The sequence below is a fragment of the Mytilus trossulus genome, chromosome 13, assembly GCF_036588685.1.
Source record: "Mytilus trossulus isolate FHL-02 chromosome 13, PNRI_Mtr1.1.1.hap1, whole genome shotgun sequence".
NCBI classification, from domain to species: domain Eukaryota; kingdom Metazoa; phylum Mollusca; class Bivalvia; order Mytilida; family Mytilidae; genus Mytilus; species Mytilus trossulus.
The window spans coordinates 57,841,622-57,866,069 of NC_086385.1; the positions used below are offsets into that span (position 1 = coordinate 57,841,622).

The 24,448-nt window shown below is 32.9% G+C and overlaps 1 protein-coding gene across 1 annotated transcript; it reads left to right on the plus strand.

Annotated features, from left to right (window-relative positions):
- LOC134695134 (monocarboxylate transporter 12-B-like) lies at nt 1-24,121 on the plus strand. Its single transcript, XM_063556320.1, has 6 exons — nt 1-98; nt 15,171-15,387; nt 18,065-18,208; nt 18,873-19,757; nt 21,957-22,082; nt 23,433-24,121. The coding sequence occupies exons 2-6, from the start codon at nt 15,183-15,185 to the stop codon at nt 23,585-23,587; spliced, it is 1,515 nt and encodes a 504-aa protein (XP_063412390.1). The 5' UTR covers nt 1-98; nt 15,171-15,182; the 3' UTR covers nt 23,588-24,121.
- Nucleotides 24,122-24,448: the final 327 nt, after the last annotated feature.

Genomic DNA, 24,448 nt, shown 5'->3' on the forward strand with positions numbered 1-24,448 from the left:
ATAATACATGTATATCTCAGAAAATGTCTATACAATAAACCGCGTGTACAGAATTCACACACTTCGTATTGGATTGTTCAGTGGAGGAGGTACATGAGGTAAGAAATATGTTATACAAATGTCCCAGGTTAGGTGGAGGGTTGGTATCCCGCTAAGATGTTTGATCCCGCTAACATGTTTAACCTCGCCACATTATGTATGTATGTGCCTGTCCCAAGCCAGGAGCCTGTAATTCAGTGGTTGTCGTTTGTCTTCGTATTAAAGATTTGTTTTTCGTTCATTTCTTATATAAATAAGGCCGTTATTTTTTTCGTTTGAATTGTTTTATATTGTCTTTTCGGGGCCTTGCATAGTTGACTATGCGATATAGGATTTGCTCATTGTTGAAAACCGTATGGTGACCTATAGTTGTTAATTTCTGTGTCTTTTTTGACTCATTGGCAATCATACCACATCTTTTATAAATATATATACTAATGTGTACAGGGGCGGATCCAGGATTTTGGAAAGGGGGGGCGAAGATTTTAAATGGAATACTGCTTTAAACTGCATTTTCCATATCTGTTAGATACTTATTCATGTAAAAATGCCAATTTCTGAAAATCGATGCCAAAAATGACTCTATCATGACATATATAAGCTAGCGTAATATGGCACCTATGTGTTATAGAAAGCTGACTGTTTTATTTAAAAGGTAATTAAAGCTTTTTGAAACTGAGTACGGACTATAAAGTGGCACCTTGCTAAATTTCTTCAGTAGGAAATGAACTCGAGAATATATCATACAAATTTTCCTTCGATATTTCATTAAATAAACTTTTTATTATTTAACTTACATTTTGCCATTCGTATTTCTTACGACGAACAGAACTACTTCAATCATTCACCTCTCAGTTTCATCTTTTCCTTACTTATATTTCAATCAGTTTTAAATATTGTATGCTACCTTATGATAACATGATTTTAATAACTTTTTAAATTTGTTTTCTGGGCATTACCGTTATTTACCAATTATGGATTCGGTAATCTCCGCTAAAAAACGAAGTTTACCGAATGATCTCATCATTCATAAATCTCATCATACATCAATCTCATCATACAACAACAAACGTATAATATTGTAAACACTTAATATAATGTTGTGAGCACTTAATATAATGTTGTGAGCACTTCATATAATGTTGTGAACACTGCATATAATGCTGTGAGCACTGCATATAATGTTGTGAGCACTACATATAATGCTGTCAGGGCCGTAACTGACTATGAGGCAGGGGAGGAAGTTGCCTCCCCTGAATTTTCTACACCAATTTTTTTTTTTGAAGTAATAAAATAAAATATTGACAATATGTACACGAATAAGTTGAATATATATTATAAACAACACAAGTAAGTTTACAGTATTAACACTGTTATCTTGGTACGTGATATGTCTGTCATTTTTCGGATTTTTGATCGAAAGTAAACCGTTTCAGTACTTGTTTTTTTTTCGTGTGGCCGTCCGTCTGTTATTCAGTATTGAGGCCCTCAGGGGTCAGTATTCGTATCAGAACACATATGAAACTTTGCTTTCGATAATTTTGAATAAAAACTTAACTATTCACATTTATGCTGGGGCTCATATATTTAAGCAGAGGAAGTTCCTTTTGTATTGTTTATCTTTTAAGATATCGGAAATTCGTTACCGGCTGAATCAGCTGTTGGATCGTTTTTTAAGTCTCCCAATCGTACGAGAACAATATGGTCAATGCCTTAGTAGTTAAACACTCCCATTCGTTGTAGCAGGGGGTTTCTATACTAAGTTTATACTAGAGTAGTATATAAATGTCTAAGAATATAACTTAAACACGCTAATTAATATGATTACAAGTTCTATTAGATTTTAAATAGAAATACGCAATATTTCGCTCAACAAATTAGCTTCATCAGGCATGTGGATCGGATGCATGACAATTTCAAAAAAATATTTTTGTAGCTTAATCAATACAAGAGTTGAGGAAAAGTGTATATATAGGACCTGTTAGTCAAATGCGTTTTGTTTAAATATACTTTTTCACTTTTTTGGTCTTTTGGAAAATGTTGTTTGTGCTGTTTTTAGACCCTTCTACAACGAAATTTGTTTGACATGCACACGTATAAAAATTGCGGTTTTTATCCAACGAAAACATAGGTTTGAACGTAGTTTTCAATTTAGACTCGTATATATATATATATATATAAACGAGTCTAAATTGAAAACTACGTTCAAACCTATGACTGCGTTGGATAAAAACCGCAATTTTTATACGTGTGCATGTCAAACAAATTTCGTTGTAGAAGGGTCTAAAAACAGCACAAACAACATTTTCCAAAAGACCAAAAGAGTGAAAAAGTATATTTAAACAAAACGCATTTGACTAACAGGTCGAACAACTGATGTTCTTTAACCCTGCTGACTGCCATTGGCGATTGACAAATAAAATTGATCACAGGTTGTAACAAAATGGATCTTATTATAAATTTAATACGTCACAGAAAAAAAAAATTGTTAACTTGTGGACAGGATGTTGTGCCACAAACATTCGGTGTCAATATTTCTTTAGTACACCATATCCGGATTTCGACAATAAATGTCTCTTCAGTGATGTTAGGGATCGAAACGGTATTTGGAAGGCCATATAAAAAGCACCCTCATTTTTAGAGAAAGTACCCTCATTTTTAGATTAACTCTTGAATTTTAAGAGTCAATATATAGGATGAACGGATCATATAAACCGGAGGGAAAATATGATACATGCCCAAACAAAAAATATAAACGAGTCTAAATTGAAAACTACGTTCAAACCTATGACTGCGTTGGATAAAAACCGCAATTTTTATACGTGTGCATGTCAAACAAATTTCGTTGTAGAAGGGTCTAAAAACAGCACAAACAACATTTTCCAAAAGACCAAAAGAGTGAAAAAGTATATTTAAACAAAACGCATTTGACTAACAGGTCGAACAACTGATGTTCTTTAACCCTGCTGACTGCCATTGGCGATTGACAAATAAAATTGATCACAGGTTGTAACAAAATGGATCTTATTATAAATTTAATACGTCACAGAAAAAAAAAATTGTTAACTTGTGGACAGGATGTTGTGCCACAAACATTCGGTGTCAATATTTCTTTAGTACACCATATCCGGATTTCGACAATAAATGTCTCTTCAGTGATGTTAGGGATCGAAACGGTATTTGGAAGGCCATATAAAAAGCACCCTCATTTTTAGAGAAAGTACCCTCATTTTTAGATTAACTCTTGAATTTTAAGAGTCAATATATAGGATGAACGGATCATATAAACCGGAGGGAAAATATGATACATGCCCAAACAAAAAATATAAACGAGTCTAAATTGAAAACTACGTTCAAACCTATGACTGCGTTGGATAAAAACCGCAATTTTTATACGTGTGCATGTCAAACAAATTTCGTTGTAGAAGGGTCTAAAAACAGCACAAACAACATTTTCCAAAAGACCAAAAGAGTGAAAAAGTATATTTAAACAAAACGCATTTGACTAACAGGTCGAACAACTGATGTTCTTTAACCCTGCTGACTGCCATTGGCGATTGACAAATAAAATTGATCACAGGTTGTAACAAAATGGATCTTATTATAAATTTAATACGTCACAGAAAAAAAAAATTGTTAACTTGTGGACAGGATGTTGTGCCACAAACATTCGGTGTCAATATTTCTTTAGTACACCATATCCGGATTTCGACAATAAATGTCTCTTCAGTGATGTTAGGGATCGAAACGGTATTTGGAAGGCCATATAAAAAGCACCCTCATTTTTAGAGAAAGTACCCTCATTTTTAGATTAACTCTTGAATTTTAAGAGTCAATATATAGGATGAACGGATCATATAAACCGGAGGGAAAATATGATACATACCCAAACAAAAAATATAAACGAGTCTAAATTGAAAACTACGTTCAAACCTATGACTGCGTTGGATAAAAACCGCAATTTTTATACGTGTGCATGTCAAACAAATTTCGTTGTAGAAGGGTCTAAAAACAGCACAAACAACATTTTCCAAAAGACCAAAAGAGTGAAAAAGTATATTTAAACAAAACGCATTTGACTAACAGGTCGAACAACTGATGTTCTTTAACCCTGCTGACTGCCATTGGCGATTGACAAATAAAATTGATCACAGGTTGTAACAAAATGGATCTTATTATAAATTTAATACGTCACAGAAAAAAAAAATTGTTAACTTGTGGACAGGATGTTGTGCCACAAACATTCGGTGTCAATATTTCTTTAGTACACCATATCCGGATTTCGACAATAAATGTCTCTTCAGTGATGTTAGGGATCGAAACGGTATTTGGAAGGCCATATAAAAAGCACCCTCATTTTTAGAGAAAGTACCCTCATTTTTAGATTAACTCTTGAATTTTAAGAGTCAATATATAGGATGAACGGATCATATAAACCGGAGGGAAAATATGATACATGCCCATATATATATATATATATATATATATATTATATATAGAAAGTCCCTGGTTGTAGTCACATGATTATATACATGTCTGTTCAGCTTTCAACAATATTGAAAGATCCTCGATAAAAAAAATATCTTGCGTTCTATAATCTGCTCTATCCATATTATATGTCTTTTGAACTTACCAGTTTCTAAAAAAAGATATCTTTGAATACTGAGAATACAGATAATAATTGTTTGCATAAAAATTGCTCCAAGGATCCAGCAAATCTGACCTTTCTTAAAGTAAGGAAATCGAAAAAAAACGGGTAGTTTCAGCAATATCTTTTGAGAAAAAAATCCGCGATCAAAATGTATTTAATGATAAGAATTATAGGTCAAAGTACAGCATTCAAGACGGAGCCTTGGCTCACCCAGAACAGCAATCTCAGCTTGTTTTTGCATAAAAGTTGCGGCCAGGTTCAAGCAATACTGATGTTTCTCAAAGTGATGAAATCGAAGGGAAACGGGTAATTTTTAGCCAATGACTAAGAGAAAAAAAATCGGCAGGGGGCTGCGCCCCCCAACCCCCCTATCTTGGGGGCCTCATACGGCGGCCCCCAAACCCCGGCCTCCCCTGAATTCGAACCCTAGTTACGGCCCTGGCTGTGATCACTTCATATAATGCTGGGAACACTGCGTATAATGCTGATTATTAACATAAGGCAGTCGTGCGCGTTCCATAACAAACTATATATTGATTGGTTAAATATTTCTCAGTGTGTTTGAATTTGTTTGATAGCCTTTTGGTCATGACTGTTTGTCTCTAATATTTAATTAACTGTGCATTTGTATTCAGATATCGCAGATCAAATTTATTCGTTCTTTGTGTAATCATACGTTTTTTGATTGAGTTAAGTCTGCTAATTGATATTTTATCGTATGTTTTTATATGTTGTGATGTTATGCTATTGTTTTAGAAAAAGGGAGAAGGTTTGGGCCCATTAAAACGTTTAATCCCGCTGCAAATGTTTGCACCTGTCCTAAGTCAGGAATCTGATGTACAGTAGTTGTCGTTTGTTTATGTAATATATACGTGTTTCTCGTTTCTCGTTTTGTTTATATAGATTAGACCGTTGGTTTTCCCGTTTGAATGGTTTTACACTAGTAATTTTGGGGCCCTTTATAGCTTGTTGTTCGGTGTGAGCCAAGGCTCCGTGTTGAAGGCCGTACTTTAACCTATAATGGTTTAATTTTTAAATTGTTATTTGGATGGAGAGTTGTCTCATTGGCACTCACACCACATCTTCCTATATCTATATATTGTATGCTCTCATATTGTCCAAAATTGGATTTATGGGAAGATCGGAGTTAATTTCATAATATAACCAATGATAATACCATGACTTTGATAGGTATATACATGTACTGGGCATACATTACTTGGGAGATTATCATTTTTGTGGGCTACATCCTTTTAAACATTCAAGCTGTAACAGTCACCTGTATATTTTATGCATCAGTTTAAACCTGATCAAAAAACATTTTCACTCTACCAAGTACTTTATCACTATATCACTATCAGGTTCACTTTTGAACCTATTTAGCAATACACACTTATGGTTAAATAACATTACAGTACCAAAACTGTTACTCTGTCGCAGTAACTAAAATTGCACCTATTCAACAAAAAAACCTGGAAATCTTACAAGTTTTCTTTCACCATGTGAAGTTATCTAATTATCATCTTTTTAAAATGAGTAAATTAAATTTGTTACCAGCATCATTTTCTTCAAAACATAAAGTTTAAGCATGGTATAATGCCAAATTTATTGAAATATTTGAAGAAATAAAACAAAACATTTGTTTAATTCCAGTTTTAAGGATTTGAAATAAAATGTAATGATGTATGAATTTGGGTACTGACGGTACTAACCTCATTACAGAATCATGGATTGTTTGGAGGTCAGTTGAAACCCATTTTTCTATGACTCTGGATGAACTCAAAATTAAATTGGTGACCGTGTAACTATATTGTAAACAAGGATAGTCTAAAAAAATAAGCACAGAATAAACTTTTGTCTGGTTCATAGAAAAAGATGATGAAAAAAACTCACAATATAGGTTCAATTTGTGCACTCTCATGTTAGCAACTTCACAACAGAACTACAAATTTATTTTCATGACCAAAACAAACAAAAAAGTACAAACCTAAAGGCAATAAAATGCTTTGCCATGCACAGCCTGATACGACCGCAGATGTATATTGAGCATATAAATAACACAATTTTTTTTGTCATTTGAAATCAAACATATTTTAATTTTGGATCCTTTAAACTTCAATATGGACTAATTTGAAAACAGGTAGCAGGTAGACCCACATATTCTATTCAGCAGAAGTCTCTAACTACATATCTCCTTAATTTCATATGATATTAAGTCCTACAAAAATATTGAAAATGTGTACATTTAATTTTTTTCTAGCTTCTCTCATGTGAAAGCAGTACCTTTTTGGTCACTATTAATGTGTTGCGTCTAAATAAGAATTTTAACACTTTATAGTGACTGAACAGGTTAAACAAATACTTCTCAAGAAATCAAAAAAAGAAGACAACTTGAAACAGCACAATATGTTAGTTTTATGTCCTTGTGAATTTATTGTGAGGAAAAATATCAATAATTCTGCAGATAATGCAATTTATTCAAGTGTTTTGTACATTGCTGTTAACATTTTCACACAATCAGTGAAACATTCAAACAAGCTAAACTGAATTTTTATTACTGAAAGTTTCAAACATTGACAAATGTTTTATTTACTAAATAATTCATGTGTTTCTGTGACAGTGAGAGAAAAAAAATCATGTGCAATTTTTGGAATTAAAGGGAAAGAAGATCCTTTTCTCGCTCTGGTGCATGTCAATTGTGAATATATACTTACGGTTACCAAATATATTTTCTTTATCATGATACTCACATCAACATTATCAAGAAGTACATGTACATCATAGGAAAAATGCACAGACTACAGATAAAATGTTTAAAACACCCTATTTTGAGTGCATCTCCTGCCAAATCTGTACTAGATGAGTATAATTGATGTAAATAAGGTAATTTTTGGAAGAAAAACCCAAAATAAAAAAATAAAAATACCCCCAATAATGTACTATAACCCCAAAATCAATTCTTATCTTCCTTTTCAGTTTTGTGTATGAACCTCCTGGTAAAATTTCATGGAAATCCATTTACTTAACTCAAGTTATTGTCTGAAACCAAATGTGTTTTTTTTTAACATGCTTGTATTTCCCATTTCCATTCTCATTTTTTTTTGCTGTCATATAAGAACTTGAAAAGTAAGCTACATTATGTACATGTAACACAAAAATATATTCAAGAAATGACATAAAACCGACTCTGAATTTAATAGTACATGATATTGATGTAGAACTCACAAACTGAAGATGATCAGAAATACAAATGTTTTTTTTTATTCCAGTCAGATTTTTTTTTACCGAAGCCCTTCAGCACTATCATTTAAAATTATTTAGTCAAAATTTAACACTAGTATTAAGGTTTATCATAACAAATTGGCAAATACAGTCTTATTATCACCTAAAAAATACTGTGTACAGACTGACATGTGCGGTTTGGGAAGTTTTTATGTTTTTAGATATATAAAAGTTAAATTTATTTAGCATATATCTGAAAGATAAAATCATTTTTGGCAAAGATCTGGATTCAAAATATTTTTTTGTCCTATGCTTTTTTATTCATCAATTTGGGAATCAGAATATTTTTTCAAGAAAAAGTGTATTTTCCATCTGAACTTATAATTTTATTTTAGACATAAACAAAATGTTATTTGTTATAAGTGCCTTGGACATTCATTCTGAACATGCATGAAATATTTGCCACTGAACGTTAAACAACCAACAACCAATCAATATCTTGGACATTATAAAGCTGGCATTTAAGGTAGCGCCTTCCTCATATTATATATAGACGGACGTCTTTGTCGGTTATATAGTTCTGTAGACGTCGTCTTTGGTTATATGTATAGACGGACGTCTTTGTCGGTTATAGACTTCTGTAGACGTCGTCATCAGTTATATAAATAGACGGACGTCTTCGTCGGTTATAGAGTTCTGTAGACGTCGTCTTTGGTTATATTTATAGACGGACGTCTTTGTCGATTAAAGAGTTCTGTTGACGTCGTCTTTGGTTATATTTATAGACGGACGTCTTTGTCGGTTATAGAGTTCTGTAGACGTTGTCATCAGTTATATATATATAGACGGACGTCTTTGTCGGTTAAAGAGTTCTGTTGACGTCGTCTTTGGTTATATTTATAGACGGACGTCTTTGTCGGTTATAGAGTTCTGTAGACGTCATCTTTGGTTATATATATAGACGGACGTCTTTGTCGGTTATAGAGTTCTGTAGACGTCATCTTTGATTATATATATAGACGGACGTCTTTGTCGGTTATAGAGTTCTGTAGACGTCGTCTTTTGTTATATATATAGACGGACGCCTTTGTCGGTTTTAAGGTTCTGTAGACGTCGTCATCAGTTATATATATATAGACGGACGCCTTTGTCGGTTTTAAGGTTCTGTAGACGTCGTCTTTGGTTATATATATAGACGGACGTCTTTGTCGGTTTTAGAGTTCTGTAGACGTCGTCTTTGATTATATATATAGACGGACGTCTTTGTCGGTTATAGAGTTCTGTAGACGTCGTCTTTTGTTATATATATAGACGGACGCCTTTGTCGGTTTTAAGGTTCTGTAGACGTCGTCTTTGGTTATATATATAGACGGACGTCTTTGTCGGTTTTAGAGTTCTGTAGACGTCGTCTTTGATTATATATATAGACGGACGTCTTTGTCGGTTATAGAGTTCTGTAGACGTCGTCTTTTGTTATATATATAGACGGACGTCTTTGTCGGTTATAGACTTCTGTAGACGTCGTCATCAGTTATATATATATAGACGGACGTTTTTGTCGGTTATAGAGTTCTGTAGACGTCGTCATCAGTTATATATATAGACGGACGTCTTTGTCGGTTAAAGAGTTCTGTAGACGTCGTCATCAGTTATATATATATACGGACGTCTTTGTCGGTTATAGAGTTCTGTAGACGTTGTCATCAGTTATATATATATAGACGGACGCCTTTGTCGGTTTTAAGGTTCTGTAGACGTCGTCTTTGGTTATATATATAGACGGACGTCTTTGTCGGTTTTAGAGTTCTGTAGACGTCGTCTTTGATTATATATATAGACGGACGTCTTTGTCGGTTATAGAGTTCTGTAGACGTCGTCTTTTGTTATATATATAGACGGACGCCTTTGTCGGTTTTAAGGTTCTGTAGACGTCGTCTTTGGTTATATATATAGACGGACGTCTTTGTCGGTTTTAGAGTTCTGTAGACGTCGTCTTTGATTATATATATAGACGGACGTCTTTGTCGGTTATAGAGTTCTGTAGACGTCGTCTTTTGTTATATATATAGACGGACGTCTTTGTCGGTTATAGACTTCTGTAGACGTCGTCATCAGTTATATATATATAGACGGACGTTTTTGTCGGTTATAGAGTTCTGTAGACGTCGTCATCAGTTATATATATATACGGACGTCTTTGTCGGTTAAAGAGTTCTGTAGACGTCGTCATCAGTTATATATATATACGGACGTCTTTGTCGGTTATAGAGTTCTGTAGATGTCGTCATCAGTTATATATATATAGACGGACGTCTTTGTCGGTTATAGAGTTCTGTAGACGTCGTCTTTGGTTATATATATAGACGGACGTCTTTGTCGGTTATAGAGTTCTGTAGACGTCGTCTTTGGTTATATATATAGACGGACGTCTTTGTCGGTTATAGAGTTCTGTAGACGTCGTCATCAGTTATATATATATACGGACGTCTTTGTCGGTTAAAGAGTTCTGTAGACGTCGTCATCAGTTATATATATATACGGACGTCTTTGTCGGTTATAGAGTTCTGTAGACGTCGTCATCAGTTATATATATATAGACGGACGTCTTTGTCGGTTATAGAGTTCTGTAGACGTCGTCTTTGGTTATATATATAGACGGACGTCTTTGTCGGTTATAGAGTTCTGTAGACGTCGTCTTTGGTTATATATATAGACGGACGTCTTTGTCGGTTATAGAGTTCTGTAGACGTCTTCTTTGGTTATATATATAGACGGACGTCTTTGTCGGTTTTAGAGTTCTGTAGACGTCGTCTTTGGTTATATATATAGACGGACGTCTTTGTCGGTTATAGAGTTCTGTAGACGTCTTCTTTGGTTATATATATAGACGGACTCCTTTGTCGGTTTTAGAGTTCTGTAGACGTCGTCTTTGATTATATATATAGACGGACGTCTTTGTCGGTTATAGAGTTCTGTAGACGTCGTCTTTTGTTATATATATAGACGGACGTCTTTGTCGGTTATAGACTTCTGTAGACGTCGTCATCAGGTATATATATATAGACGGACGTTTTTGTCGGTTATAGAGTTCTGTAGACGTCGTCATCAGTTATATATATATACGGACGTCTTTGTCGGTTAAAGAGTTCTGTAGACGTCGTCATCAGTTATATATATAGACGGACGTCTTTGTCGGTTATAGAGTTCTGTAGACGTCGTCATCAGTTATATATATATACGGACGTCTTTGTCGGTTATAGAGTTCTGTAGACGTCGTCATCAGTTATATATATAGACGGACGTCTTTGTCGGTTATAGAGTTCTGTAGACGTTGTCATCAGTTATATATATATAGACGGACGTCTTTGTCGGTTATAGAGTTCTGTAGACGTCATCTTTGGTTATATGTATAGACGGACGTCTTTGTCGGTTATAGAGTTCTGTAGACGTCATCTTTGGTTATATGTATAGATGGACGTCTTTGTCGGTTATAGAGTTCTGTAGACGTCGTCATCAGTTATATATATAGACGGACGTCTTTGTCGGTTATAGAGTTCTGTAGACGTTGTCATCAGTTATATATATATAGACGGACGTCTTTGTCGGTTATAGAGTTCTGTAGACGTCATCTTTGGTTATATGTATAGACGGACGTCTTTGTCGGTTATAGAGTTCTGTAGACGTCATCTTTGGTTATATGTATAGATGGACGTCTTTGTCGGTTATAGAGTTCTGTAGACGTCGTCATCAGTTATATAAATAGACGGACGTCTTCGTCGGTTATAGAGTTCTGTAGACGTCGTCATCAGTTATATATATAGACGGACGTCTTTGTCGGTTATAGAGTTCTGTAGACGTTGTCATCAGTTATATATATATAGACGGACGTCTTTGTCGGTTATAGAGTTCTGTAGACGTCGTCTTTGGTTATATATATAGACGGACGTCTTTGTCGGTTATAGAGTTCTGTAGACGTTGTCATCAGTTATATATATATAGACGGACGTCTTTGTCGGTTATAGAGTTCTGTAGACGTCGTCTTTGGTTATATATATATACGGACGTCTTTGTCGGTTAAAGAGTTCTGTAGACGTCGTCATCAGTTATATATATAGACGGACGTCTTTGTCGGTTATAGAGTTCTGTAGACGTTGTCATCAGTTATATATATATAGACGGACGTCTTTGTCGGTTATAGAGTTCTGTAGACGTCGTCTTTGGTTATATATATAGACGGACGTCTTTGTCGGTTATAGAGTTCTGTAGACGTCGTCTTTGATTATATATATAGACGGACGTCTTTGTCGGTTATAGAGTTCTGTAGACGTCGTCTTCAGTTATAGTATTGGGCGGACTTCGCCATCGGTGATATAAAAGGCGGACGTCGTCTTTGGTTATACAAAGAGGCAGACGTTTTCGTCTGTTATAGAGTTCTGTTGACGTCGTCTTTGGTTATATATATAGACGGACGTCTTTGTCGGTTACAGAGTTCTGTAGACGTCGCCTTTGGTTATATAAATAGACGGACGTCTTCATCGGTTATAGAGTTCTGTAGACTTCATCTTTGGTTATAGAATTAGACAGACGTCGTAATCGGTTATAGAATAAGGCGGACGTCGTCATTAGTTATTGAATTAGGCGGTCGTCGTCATTCGTTAAATAATACGGTGGACGTCTTTCCTCTGCACATGCCAATTGCGCCTTTTTATGTCCTTTTTACATGTCAGTACATTTAGCAGGTTTATTTATATATATATTTAGAAGTTAAAAGCACTTTAGTTTATCAAACTTTGTAGGATTATGATTGAAAACATGTTTGTTTATCATTTTTTTCAAATTATATGGACTTTTAGGATATATTTAGACATTGAGGATAATGAGTGTGTTGATATTTTGTGATGATACAAAAATTATTCTTCCAAGCAAGATGTTTTTAATAACGAAATTAAACAAAATTAACATCACAAAAATACTACCTACTGACTCAAATCTATTTAAAACATCCATTGCATTTAAAAGAAACATATTTTCGAATTAATTGATTTTTTGAAGCTTCAAATTCATATTTTTTTATTAAGTTTTTAAACAACTCTTGCATTTATGTAATTGATATGTTTTCGTTACCATTTAGATACAAACAGTTTATTTAAAGGTGGCACGGTAGTATTTGCTTTCCAGAATTTAGGTTGCTCTTTTGTGTACCCTACTTAGGTATATGTATCTAAACAGTGTGATTGGACAAAAAATACAGTATCAACTGAACATACTTTCCCAAACTGAGTGATGAATCAGGTGTAGAAAAATATGAATTAATTTTATATACAGATGAAAATGAATTTTTGAGAATTTTTTTAAATTTTGCATTCACTGCACCATAAAAGACCTAAAAGTACTAGTGGCCTTAGGATTTTAAAAATAGCAAAAAAAGTAAACGGTCATGGTACATATCCAAATTCATTTCTGAATGGTAAAATGAAAGTACTTCAGTTAACTGTGAATGTAGATTTTTTTGCAGTGTTATAAAGTGGTGAAAATTCTAAAAAGGCTATCATTATCCCTTATGGCCAGGAAATACTACCGTGCCACCTAAAGAGTCTTCATATTAGTAAAAAAAAATGCAGTACATTTATATTTCCGGACAAAAACTACAGTATTTAAATATCTATAGCATACTTTGACTATAATTCTAGTATATGCTTTATTTACTAAAAAAATAATATTATGGAGCATATATGGTTTAACTTATAAAAAAAAATACAGGATCACAAGACTTTTTCTCTCTTTTTGAAATAAAATCAATTAGATAAAAATTTCTCCTCACTTCACTTTTAACGCAATTTTAAAATAATTTTATAATACAGCCGATTACATTGAGTGTTTAGTCAAAGGTTATATCTTTGGTTAGCTTGGTTCCTAGCTGAACCGTGAAGTATTTATTAGGTAAGGTAAAGTATCCTCATTAAAGAGTAGACTAGTCCGATAGATAATCATGCAATCTAACGGTATATGTGTAATGCGGGAAAAGGGGGAAGAATCGCTGCACTGTCGGGTTGTCTCCCCTTTTCCTCCAAAACGATTATAACTTAGATGTCGGGGGACTGACATCTTTCACTGGGGACTATTCTCGCTTATATTGTATTCTCGGATAAGGAATCTAAACTAGGCCTCGGACAATATCTTCGCTCTGTAATCTGGGGAATACTAGCTCGCTCATATTCAGGTCTATGTAATACCTTCTGCTGGCGTGTCCCTCATCTCTTATTTCTGTTAATGAAAATCTTTTATAAATTTAAGTTAAGTTTTAAATATCTAAGTTATTAAATCAAAAGATAAATTCTTACTTTAAAATTAATTTGAAAATAGTTTATACTTTAACAATTTACATACCTGGTAAATAAAATACAATGATGTTTCAATTATTTATTCCAAACAGCTATCTACATAAAAGTGTGATATGTGATGTTGGGAGTTTGCGGTGTTCCCTTTTTAACCCCAACATCACGTGCTGATTGGAATTATTTTATTCACCAATGAAATTTAAGCGTCAATTTTGAATATTATGAACTTACTTTTTATTGGTCAACTATTTAGTATATTATATATTATATAGAGGTTAGTATACTTGACCTTATAAAGACTTCACGGTTCAGCTAACAAACAAGCTAACCAAAGATATTACCATTGCGTACACACTCAATGAAATCGGCTGTAAATTATTTCATAACGAAGCTTTAATTTTTAAACTCTGACATGCAAGTACTAGTATACGAAATTTTGTGAAAATAAAGATTAAATTCAGAAACTTTAATATAACAAAAGAATCAGAATATATATAGTTTTTTTTTGTTAATAATAGATAATTGATACGTAGATGCAATCATATGATATACTATTTTAAAAATACTAATCAATTCAGAAAGGTCTTGTCTTAAGTTATCGTCGGTCATTTTTATTTCGGCTTCAAAGATTCGAATCCATGTCACAGATAACGGTGATAAAGGTGGTGACATTTACAGTATAATGAATACACTATAACCAAGTCGTGTTCGGACATTTATGTCATTTAATGAGGACACATTATCCATGTGTAGAATATATTTCATGTAGGACTTTAAATACACGTGGGTATACTTTTGGTATTTCAATTTTAGGATCACAAAAATAGGGGAACACTGACACATTATCCGTGTGCAGGCTATATTTCGTGTATATAGGACTTTAACCACACGTGGTTATATATTTTGTACTACAATTGCAGAATCATTGAAATATGGGAACACGGACACCACGGGTCTCCCCGGACGGTGGTTGGGGCTGGGCAGTGGTGCTGGGTTGTTTTCTGGTACACCTGATTATGGATGGGTTTGTGTATGCGTTCGGAGTGTTTTATATTGAATTCCTGGACTATTTTGGAAGTGACAAGGGGACGACTGCATTGATTGGATCGTTATTGAATGGGATGTATCTATTTGCAGGTATTTATAAATAGATAAATGTACCTGTACTACCCTCCTCCTCCTTCTTTCTAAAATAAAATATGAATAAATAAATACATATATATATAGGTTATTTTAACAACAACACAAAAAACGGATGGACTTAGAACAATATGCTGATTCGAGACAAAACAAATATACTGTAAGTGTATACTTTTGTAATTACACCTTGAATTCAAAAGAATTATATTTGATAACTTGATAAGTTTGTTCAGTCTAAAGACAAACTTGATCTATGTTTTAATATATCATGGTTAATACGTATTTAATTATATTAATTCACAAATATGAATATGCATATACATTGATATAAAATTTAGACATACTGATATACATGTAATATTTGACACTGTACATTAAACGGCAATCCATCAAAATATACGATGGTAAACAATCTGTAAGATATGCTGATTCGAGATCAAACAAATACATACTGTATACTATTGTAATTACACCTTGAAATCAAAAGAAATTAAATTTAGAAGTCACACGAAAATAGACTCAAAACTTAATAACTTTCGTTTGAAAAGTGCATAAAAAAAACTTATCTTTGTTCTATTATATCATTTTTAACTACCTTTTCTTTTTATCTAATCTGTTTTATGTTAATTTATAGGTTATCAAGTGCATATGAACTGTTAAAGTCTTGTATTAGGAAATAAATGCTTAGTTAAAACGTTTAGGGTTGTTTAATTTCTAAACACAATCTTCAGTAGGCACATAAAGTGTAAACATGTCTTGAATTAAACACTTTTAAATGTGTTTTAGCTTAAAAGTGTTTAGGAATGAAAAAAATATTTCTAAGCTAAACACGATTCTTATCATAATCCAAACACATTGAATTGAGACACGTTTGGACCAAAGCATGTAAAAAAATGAGCTGAAAGATGTGCTGAGAATAATTTTTATGATCTTAACACCCTTTTTACAGTGTACACAATTATAGAAATTAGGCATACTGATAAACATCTAATGTGTGTCACTGTACATGTACATTACACGCTGTTCCACTTAAAAATCTTTTAAATTTTATGCTAGATTGCATGTAAATATAAAAAAAGAAGATGTGGTATGATTGCCAATGAGACAACTGTCCACAAGATACCACAATGACACAGAAATTAACAACTAGAGGTCCCCGTACGGCCTTCAACAATGAACAAAGCCCATACCGCATAGTCGGCTATAAAAAGACCCAAAATGACAATGTAAAACAATTCAAACGAGAAAACTAACGGCCTTATTTATTTAAAATATGAACGAAACATAAATATGTTACACAGAACCAAACAACAACCACTGAATTAAAGGCTCCTGACTTGAGACAGGCACATACATAGAGAATGTGGCGGGGTTAAACCCTCGCCCTTACCTGGGACAGTAGTATAAGTGGTGTAAGCATTTTACACATCATTTATATCATTTCAATACAAGATCAATACATCCTGTCATATCGTTTGGGGTTTACATATTACAAAATAATGACCAAAGTGTACAGAATAGAGAAAAATAGGCAAACAAAAAGATTGAGAATAATGGGGTACTGAAATACAATGTATATGAAAAAGGGGATAAATATTAAAATACATAAGTAATAGAGAAATACATGTTTAGATAAATAAAGAATACAGAATTCAAATATATGATCCCCCATTCCAGTTCATCATAAATGGGAAACAAAATCTCTTCACGTAATTGACGAATTTCAAAGCAAAGGAACAACGATTTGGTTGATGAAGTCTAACATGCACTACAAAATCTCACCTCACTGCATATATAATTTGGAAAAACATACTAGTATTTTTTTTTTATATTATTATGCAATTCAATACAAAAGTATGGAGAAGTGGTATGATTGGCAATGATCATATGAAGTGGATGTAAGTTATTTTGCTTGTTGAAGTTTTCGTTTAAATACATTTATGACCTTCAATTAATGTTGAAACTTATCTCTGTTGAATGAAGTCGGTAATTGATTATTTAACTACCGTAAAATTGGTATCTCCGATGTACAATGATACTATTCATGTTGATCAATCATTTTTAAAATCGTCCCTTATTTACTTCAAATATTTTTTTTCTAACGTTAATCGACTACGTTCAAGTTTTTATATCGGAATTGCAAGAAAAATATCAACATTAAAACTTGTTATGCCCTCCTTATGAGCTTATGCTGTTCAATCTTTGCGTCCGTTCTTCGTCCGTCCGTCTGTTCGTCCATTCGTCCGTCTGTCCCGATTCAGATAAAAGGTTTTTGGTCAAAGTAGATTTTGATGATTTAATAATACCGACAGTTTATGTGTGATATCCACAAGTTATTAGACAAGGTTGGTACAACAAAAGAAGAAGAACATCCAGGTCATCAGTTTCTTAAAGTCAAAAGTTACAAGATGTCATTGTGTAACATTATTATTATTGTTTGCTCCATTAACCCGTTAGGTGGAGCATCATTGACTATTTTTAGGTAACAAAAAAAAAAAAGGGGGACGATTTATTAATTGATTGACGTTTAATGTAACTTTCATCCCTTTTGCTCTAATGTGACACCAGTCAAATAGCTTAAATTATTTGTCCAAAATTACTGATTCGATTAAACGTGACGTGCAATATCATATAATGCATAATAGTATCTAACAATTTATTTGTACGATTACAGGTCCGATAGCTAGCGTATTGACCAATCGATTTGGACCTAGAGTTGTCACCGTAGTTGGTGGTATTATTTCATCCGCTGGTTTTGCTGCAAGTGCCTTTGCTCCTAATATATACTGGTTGTGTGTTACATTCGGTGTTATTCCAGGTGAGTTCTTAGGTATATGAATATGTGGTATGAGTGCCTAATGAGACAATTCTCCATCTCAATAAGAATTTATGAAAGTAAACCATAATAGGTCAAGGTACGGCCTTTAACACGGAGCCTTGGATCACACCGAACAGCAAGCTATAAAGGGCCCCACAAATTTCTAGTGTAAAACCATTCAAACGGGAAAACTAAAGGTCTAATCTATATAAAAATGAGAAACGAGAAACACGAATGAACTACATAAACAGACGACAACTACTGTACATCAGATTCCTGATCTAGGACAGGTGCAAACATTTGTAGCGGGATTAAACGTTTTAAAGGTACCAAACCTTCTCCCTTTTCTGAAACAATAGCATAACATCACAATATAGAAAAACACACTGTAAAATATCAATTGGAAGTTTTTTTATTTCAAATTAATTGTGTATAATTTGCCGCTTTATGCTAAACTTTTTTTTCTCTCAATATTTTTAAACGAATACTCTATGCTTTAACCATTTTTGCATGTATAATTCACCATGGAAAACAAACAAAACACAGTGAACAATTAGGAAATAATACTTTACAATTTGTCTCTTTGTATAATGGCAGATATAAATTTGTCTTGTTTTAATTCAAAAGTTAAATCGATGTTCAATGATTTTCTCAATATTTGAAGGAATTGGTGCTGCCTTTATGTACGTCGCAGCAATATCATGTGTTGGACAATACTTTGATAAGAAGAGAGCTTTTGCCATGGGCATCGCTTTGTGCGGAACAGGAATCGGCACCTTCGTTTTGGCGCCATTTACTGAATATTTAATTGAATTATACACGTGGAGAGGAGCAGTTCTAATTGCCGCTGGTATTATGTTAAATTGTGTAGTTGGTGGGTTATTTTTCAGACCTATTAATTTGAAAATGAAACTAGAAGAGACAGAGTTCCTAGACATAAACCAAAAGGAGGTTATACATGCCCAGGATTCCTCTGAAGAAAAATCTTCGTTAATTATTGGTAAAAGTGACAGTTATCTTTACAAGAAAAGTTCAGATTTGTGTGATTCAAACGTAACCAGATCTCAGTCCAATATGTATACACATACACACAAAGACATTGTGCTTAACACAAGTACATCGTCCATTTCGGGTCCAAAAACAATCAAGAGTACAAAAATAAAGCTATGGACAAATATTGATCATTTCCTAAAGAAATTATACACAATATTCGGATGTTCAATGTGTTTAGATATTGTGTATATATTTTTCGTGATAAGTAGTTGCTTCGGATCAGTAGGTTCAGGAATACCTTATATCTATATCCCTGATCGAGCCTACGAAGTGGGAATATCAAAAACAGACGCTTCTTTTCTACTATCAGTAGCTGGCATGGCTAACACTGTGGCACGATTAGTATTTGGGTGGATTGCATCTCGAGAATTTGCAAATCCATCTATAATATATGGAATTAGTATACTACTTTGTGGATTATCAACTTTTGTTTCACCTTTTAATGATAGTCACTCCTTCCTCGTGTGTTATAGTGTTCTATTTGGTGCATCCGCAGGTAGGTTTATTCTTTAAAAGATATTAATCTGTTTTTAACAAAAAACTTTGTACATATACATGTATATATACAGCACTCAATTTTTTTTAGAAACAAGCAATCAAACCACATCCATTTAATGACAATCTGTTCATTTTATTGTCAATATCCATTCCTTTTATTGTCAATATCCATTCCTTTTATTGTCAATATCCATTCCTTTTATTGTCAATATCCATTCCTTTTATTGTCCATATCCATTCCTGTAATTGAAAATATTCGCGTGAAATTGAAAATCCTGAGTTGGTGTTTCCTAAAGATTTGACAAATGCTTTAGACTTATACAGATACGCATACTACTCTTTCAAACATTTTATCGTACCTTCACGCATGCATCTCGCTAGCTGTTCTATGTTTTTTTTTAATGCTATTGTGGATATACGTTTTGTATCACGGCGTTTTGTTGCACTTCAGTGTTCTGTTGTTTTGTTGTTTTCCTCTTATATTTGATGTGGTTCCCCTCTTATATTTGATGTGGTTCCCCTCTTATATTTGATGTGGTTCCCTCGGTTTTAGTTTGTAACACATCGATTTATGACTTATGAACAGTAGTATATACTGCTGTTGACTTTATTTACATACGTGTTATTAATTTGAAATAAATTTCACAAAATTGATCCTTTTCCTAACTCAGATATGTTATCCTGTTTTTTCATCTTCTGGTGTGACTGTATAGTGCACACTCCAAGTAATATGTAGGAAGAGTTCATTTTTCATTCAAATTGACCTTTTCCAACAAAATCACAAACTTGTCTTTGATCTGCTGGTAATTATACTCAAAACGGATTATTGTGGCTAAGCGTGAAATTGTTTATATAAAAAAAGTAAAATCACAAAAATACTGAAATTCGATGAAAATTCAAAACGGAAAGTCCTTAATCAAAATTGCAAAAACATAAAGATAAAACACATCAAATGAATGGACAACATCTGTCATATTTCTGACTTGGTAAATAGTATATAATATCAAAGATATATAATTTAGTACGCAAGACGCGCGTTTCGTCTACAGAAGACTCATCAGTGACATTTTCTTATGTCGAAAATGGTGCATTGAATCAGGTATTATAGCGCTAAACCTCTCCCTTGTATGACAGTCGTATCAAATTCCATGACATTGACAACGATGCATGAACAAAACAGACATACTATGTAAAAGGAGTAGGTCCGGTAAGGACCGATTTCGGCCTCAAATTTCAGGTTCATCTGACGAAAGATTTTGACCACTTTTTAAACACTTAAGTGTCTATTTCATTTGATTCAATTAGTTTATGTGAAATATTTTAACCAATTAGGCATTAAAAACGATCCGATTCAAGTTCAAATATGAAAAATCTACCAAATATGCCGAAAAATGTCACTTTTTGGATGGTTTTTGTAAAAAACGAAATCCTCAACCTTTATATATGTTGTGTATTATCATCAAATACAACTAACATTTCAATATTAAGAATGAACACGAATGCGGTCACTTTCGTTTTACACGGAAACTGTCTAAAATTTAACTACAATGCTAAAATTCTGAGGATTTCATTAATTTTTATTAATTGTGACTGTTTATTTAACGCATCATATAAATATAACGGAATTTGATGAGACTGTTATTAAAGAGAGAGGGTTAGCGCTATAGAACCAGGTTTAATCCACCATTTTCTACATTTGAAAATGCCTGTACCAAGTCAGGAATATGACAGTTCTTGTCTATTCGTTTTTGATGCGTTTTGTTATTTGATTTTGCCATGTGATTATGGACTTTCCGTATTGATTTCCCTCTGAGTTCAGTATTTTTGTGATTATACTTTTTAATGGTGCTAGTACCCGATATGTGTGCATTGTATTGTCGAAAACAGCCCATATTTATGTAGCAGAAACATTCTACTGTCCAATAAATGACTAAAAATTCACATTTTAACAATTTTGTAAAAATGCAATATTTTGGGGCCAAAAAAGGATCTTACTGGACCTACTTCTTTTCAAAATAGGGGTACAACAGTCATAACCGTGTTACAATCTCAATCAGAACAAAAAAACCCAAATATTTAACAAAGAATTAATAATTTTTACACATCAAACTCAATAATATACTTGACTCAATATTTATCAAAATAAATCATGACTATAGTTCCCAAAATGAATAAAATTTAACCTTTATAATTGTAGGTGTATACATATGCTTAAACGCTATTGTTTTAGTTCATTTTGTTGGAATAGATAATTTGACTAGTTCCTTTGGTAACATGTTGCTATTCAAAGGTCTTTTTCTGTTGATTGGAACACCGGCTGCAGGTAAGTGACTGGTTATTATATTACTTGTTATAAAAACAAATCTAATTGAAGAACACATTTTTATAGTACACACTTTTTTATAATGCATGTAATGGTTATAAATATACCATGGGAATTTTTTTTCCATTTATATGAAATACAGCATTATAAAAAGATTTAATAAGTTTTTGGACTAAATAAAATATACTTTTTATCTTGAAAATATTTAGAAACATTTAAATTAGATAAAATTGAGAATGAGAATGGGGATTGTGTCAAAGAGACAACAACCCAACCATAGAGCAGACAACATGTTTCTGTTTAATGTACTTATTACTTACAGCAAGAGTTGTCTGATATATATGGATTTAAAAATAAAATCTTTTTCTCATTTTTTGTACTATAACTTATATAAATACAATCATCGTATATACCAGGATTATAAATTTTGTATCGACGTTAGACGTGCGTTTCGTCAACAAAATACTCATCAGTGACGCTCGATTAAAAAAAAGTAAAAAACATAAAGGTGAATTGTGTGTTGCCATGTACAAATTCGAAATCACTAATAAGTGGCACGAGAACGTATGGACATCCGCTGCCTCGTGCAGAGTAGAATACCGTCCCTTCTGCTGGCTAAAGAAACAACGACAAAAATTCGAGCTTAAAAATAAAAAAAATGTTGATAAATCCGTCTATTGTCAACGACCGTATTCTGTTTTTATTTTGTTAGATCTGCATTGTTAGAGAAATAATTGACATGATAAAAAAATAACAACATACATGTTATGTAGGAAATTATTTTTATTTATAAAATTTATTTATCTTTAGTTTTACGTATTTATGTTAAATTGTGTATGTACCAGGTAGTATTATATATTAAACTCCTGTTTCTTTGGTTATCTTATTTTGTTAAATAAAAAAAAATGATATCCAGTCTTTTCTATGAGTAGAAAGATTGTTAAAATATGTTATGCAAATCGCTTCATGCTTATAGATCTGTTTTTTAAGAAATTAGTTAGAAACAATGACACACAGAATGCATGCAATGCAATGTCGTTTTTTTTACTCTGCTTTTTCAATGCAGAGTCTTTGAAACCTTGAAAGATAATTGACACCCATTTTACATTTGATACGATATTAAAGGAGCTGTATTTCCAAGCACGTGAAATTACATTCTACAAATTTTGACCTTTCTATGCAAATAAAGGTCCAAATGATAGAAAGTTCAAATGAATTTCATCATATTACATAATATACATTACATTTTATTTGTATCCCTTCTATCAATGAATAAGATTTTCTATGACAATTAACAGTATGTGACGATTAATATAAAAATTATAATGTTTATTTTATATATCTTTTCAGGTTGGCTTTTCGATGAAACCGGAAGCTACGCCATTACTTTTTATTCCGATGGAGTCATTCTGTGTCTGTCATCAATATTGTTGTTTATTGGATATGCTCTCCATATAAATAAACAAAAGAAATCAAGAGAAACGTCGAATGTTTTGTACGAATGAAATATTGGAGCTTATAACACAAAACTATTGGAATTCACGGGAGATTGATTTAACGACTAAATGTGATCGATGAAGAGTTTGTATCCGACCTACCGAACAATTCACAAACTGGTTCTTGATTAATAAAGGGACTATGATACACTCGTGCGCCTGGATTGTTTGCTATATTTATCAGTAACCTTGTTCATCCGGTAAAATTGAAACAGAGGAAATTGAATGTGTCCTACCGCATGTGTGCCCTCAAAATCAGATAGTCGTTTTAGAAACACGAACAGGGATTAACAGAACTACGTTAAAAACTTTGCTGTTTGACTTTAAACATTTCGGACAACCATCGGGATACGAGTTGTAACAATGTGAGATCCATCACAAACAAATATAGACCTGCAGATTAAATTCTTTTTGGAACAAAGTGTTTTATAAATGAGCCTATAAGGACATGACGACGAATAGTTGACATTTGTATTGTAAGCTTTTAAAAAACAAATATTTACTTCAGACAATTATTCCATAAAATAAAAATGATAAAAAAACCCAAAAATATGAGGATAACTTCTGGTTGAAATTTATTTTTCATTTCACAACATCATCATTCCTATAAAAAAAAAGAATAACATCTAAAGGTTAAGAGGGTATGAATACCTGCAGGCATACTCATGTCTGTTTACATTAAGGTATGGTTATTAACTGATTCCAGACAGTACTATTGTATATGAGGTAATTATATTATTTCAACCTTAACTGTCTGAACAAATAAACATTTTATGGAAAATAGTTTAGCGCCTTGAATTTTTGTCTAGTATTGAACACTATAAAAAGCAGAAAGTTTGAACTAGCTTATACAAGGAGATCTATTTTGTA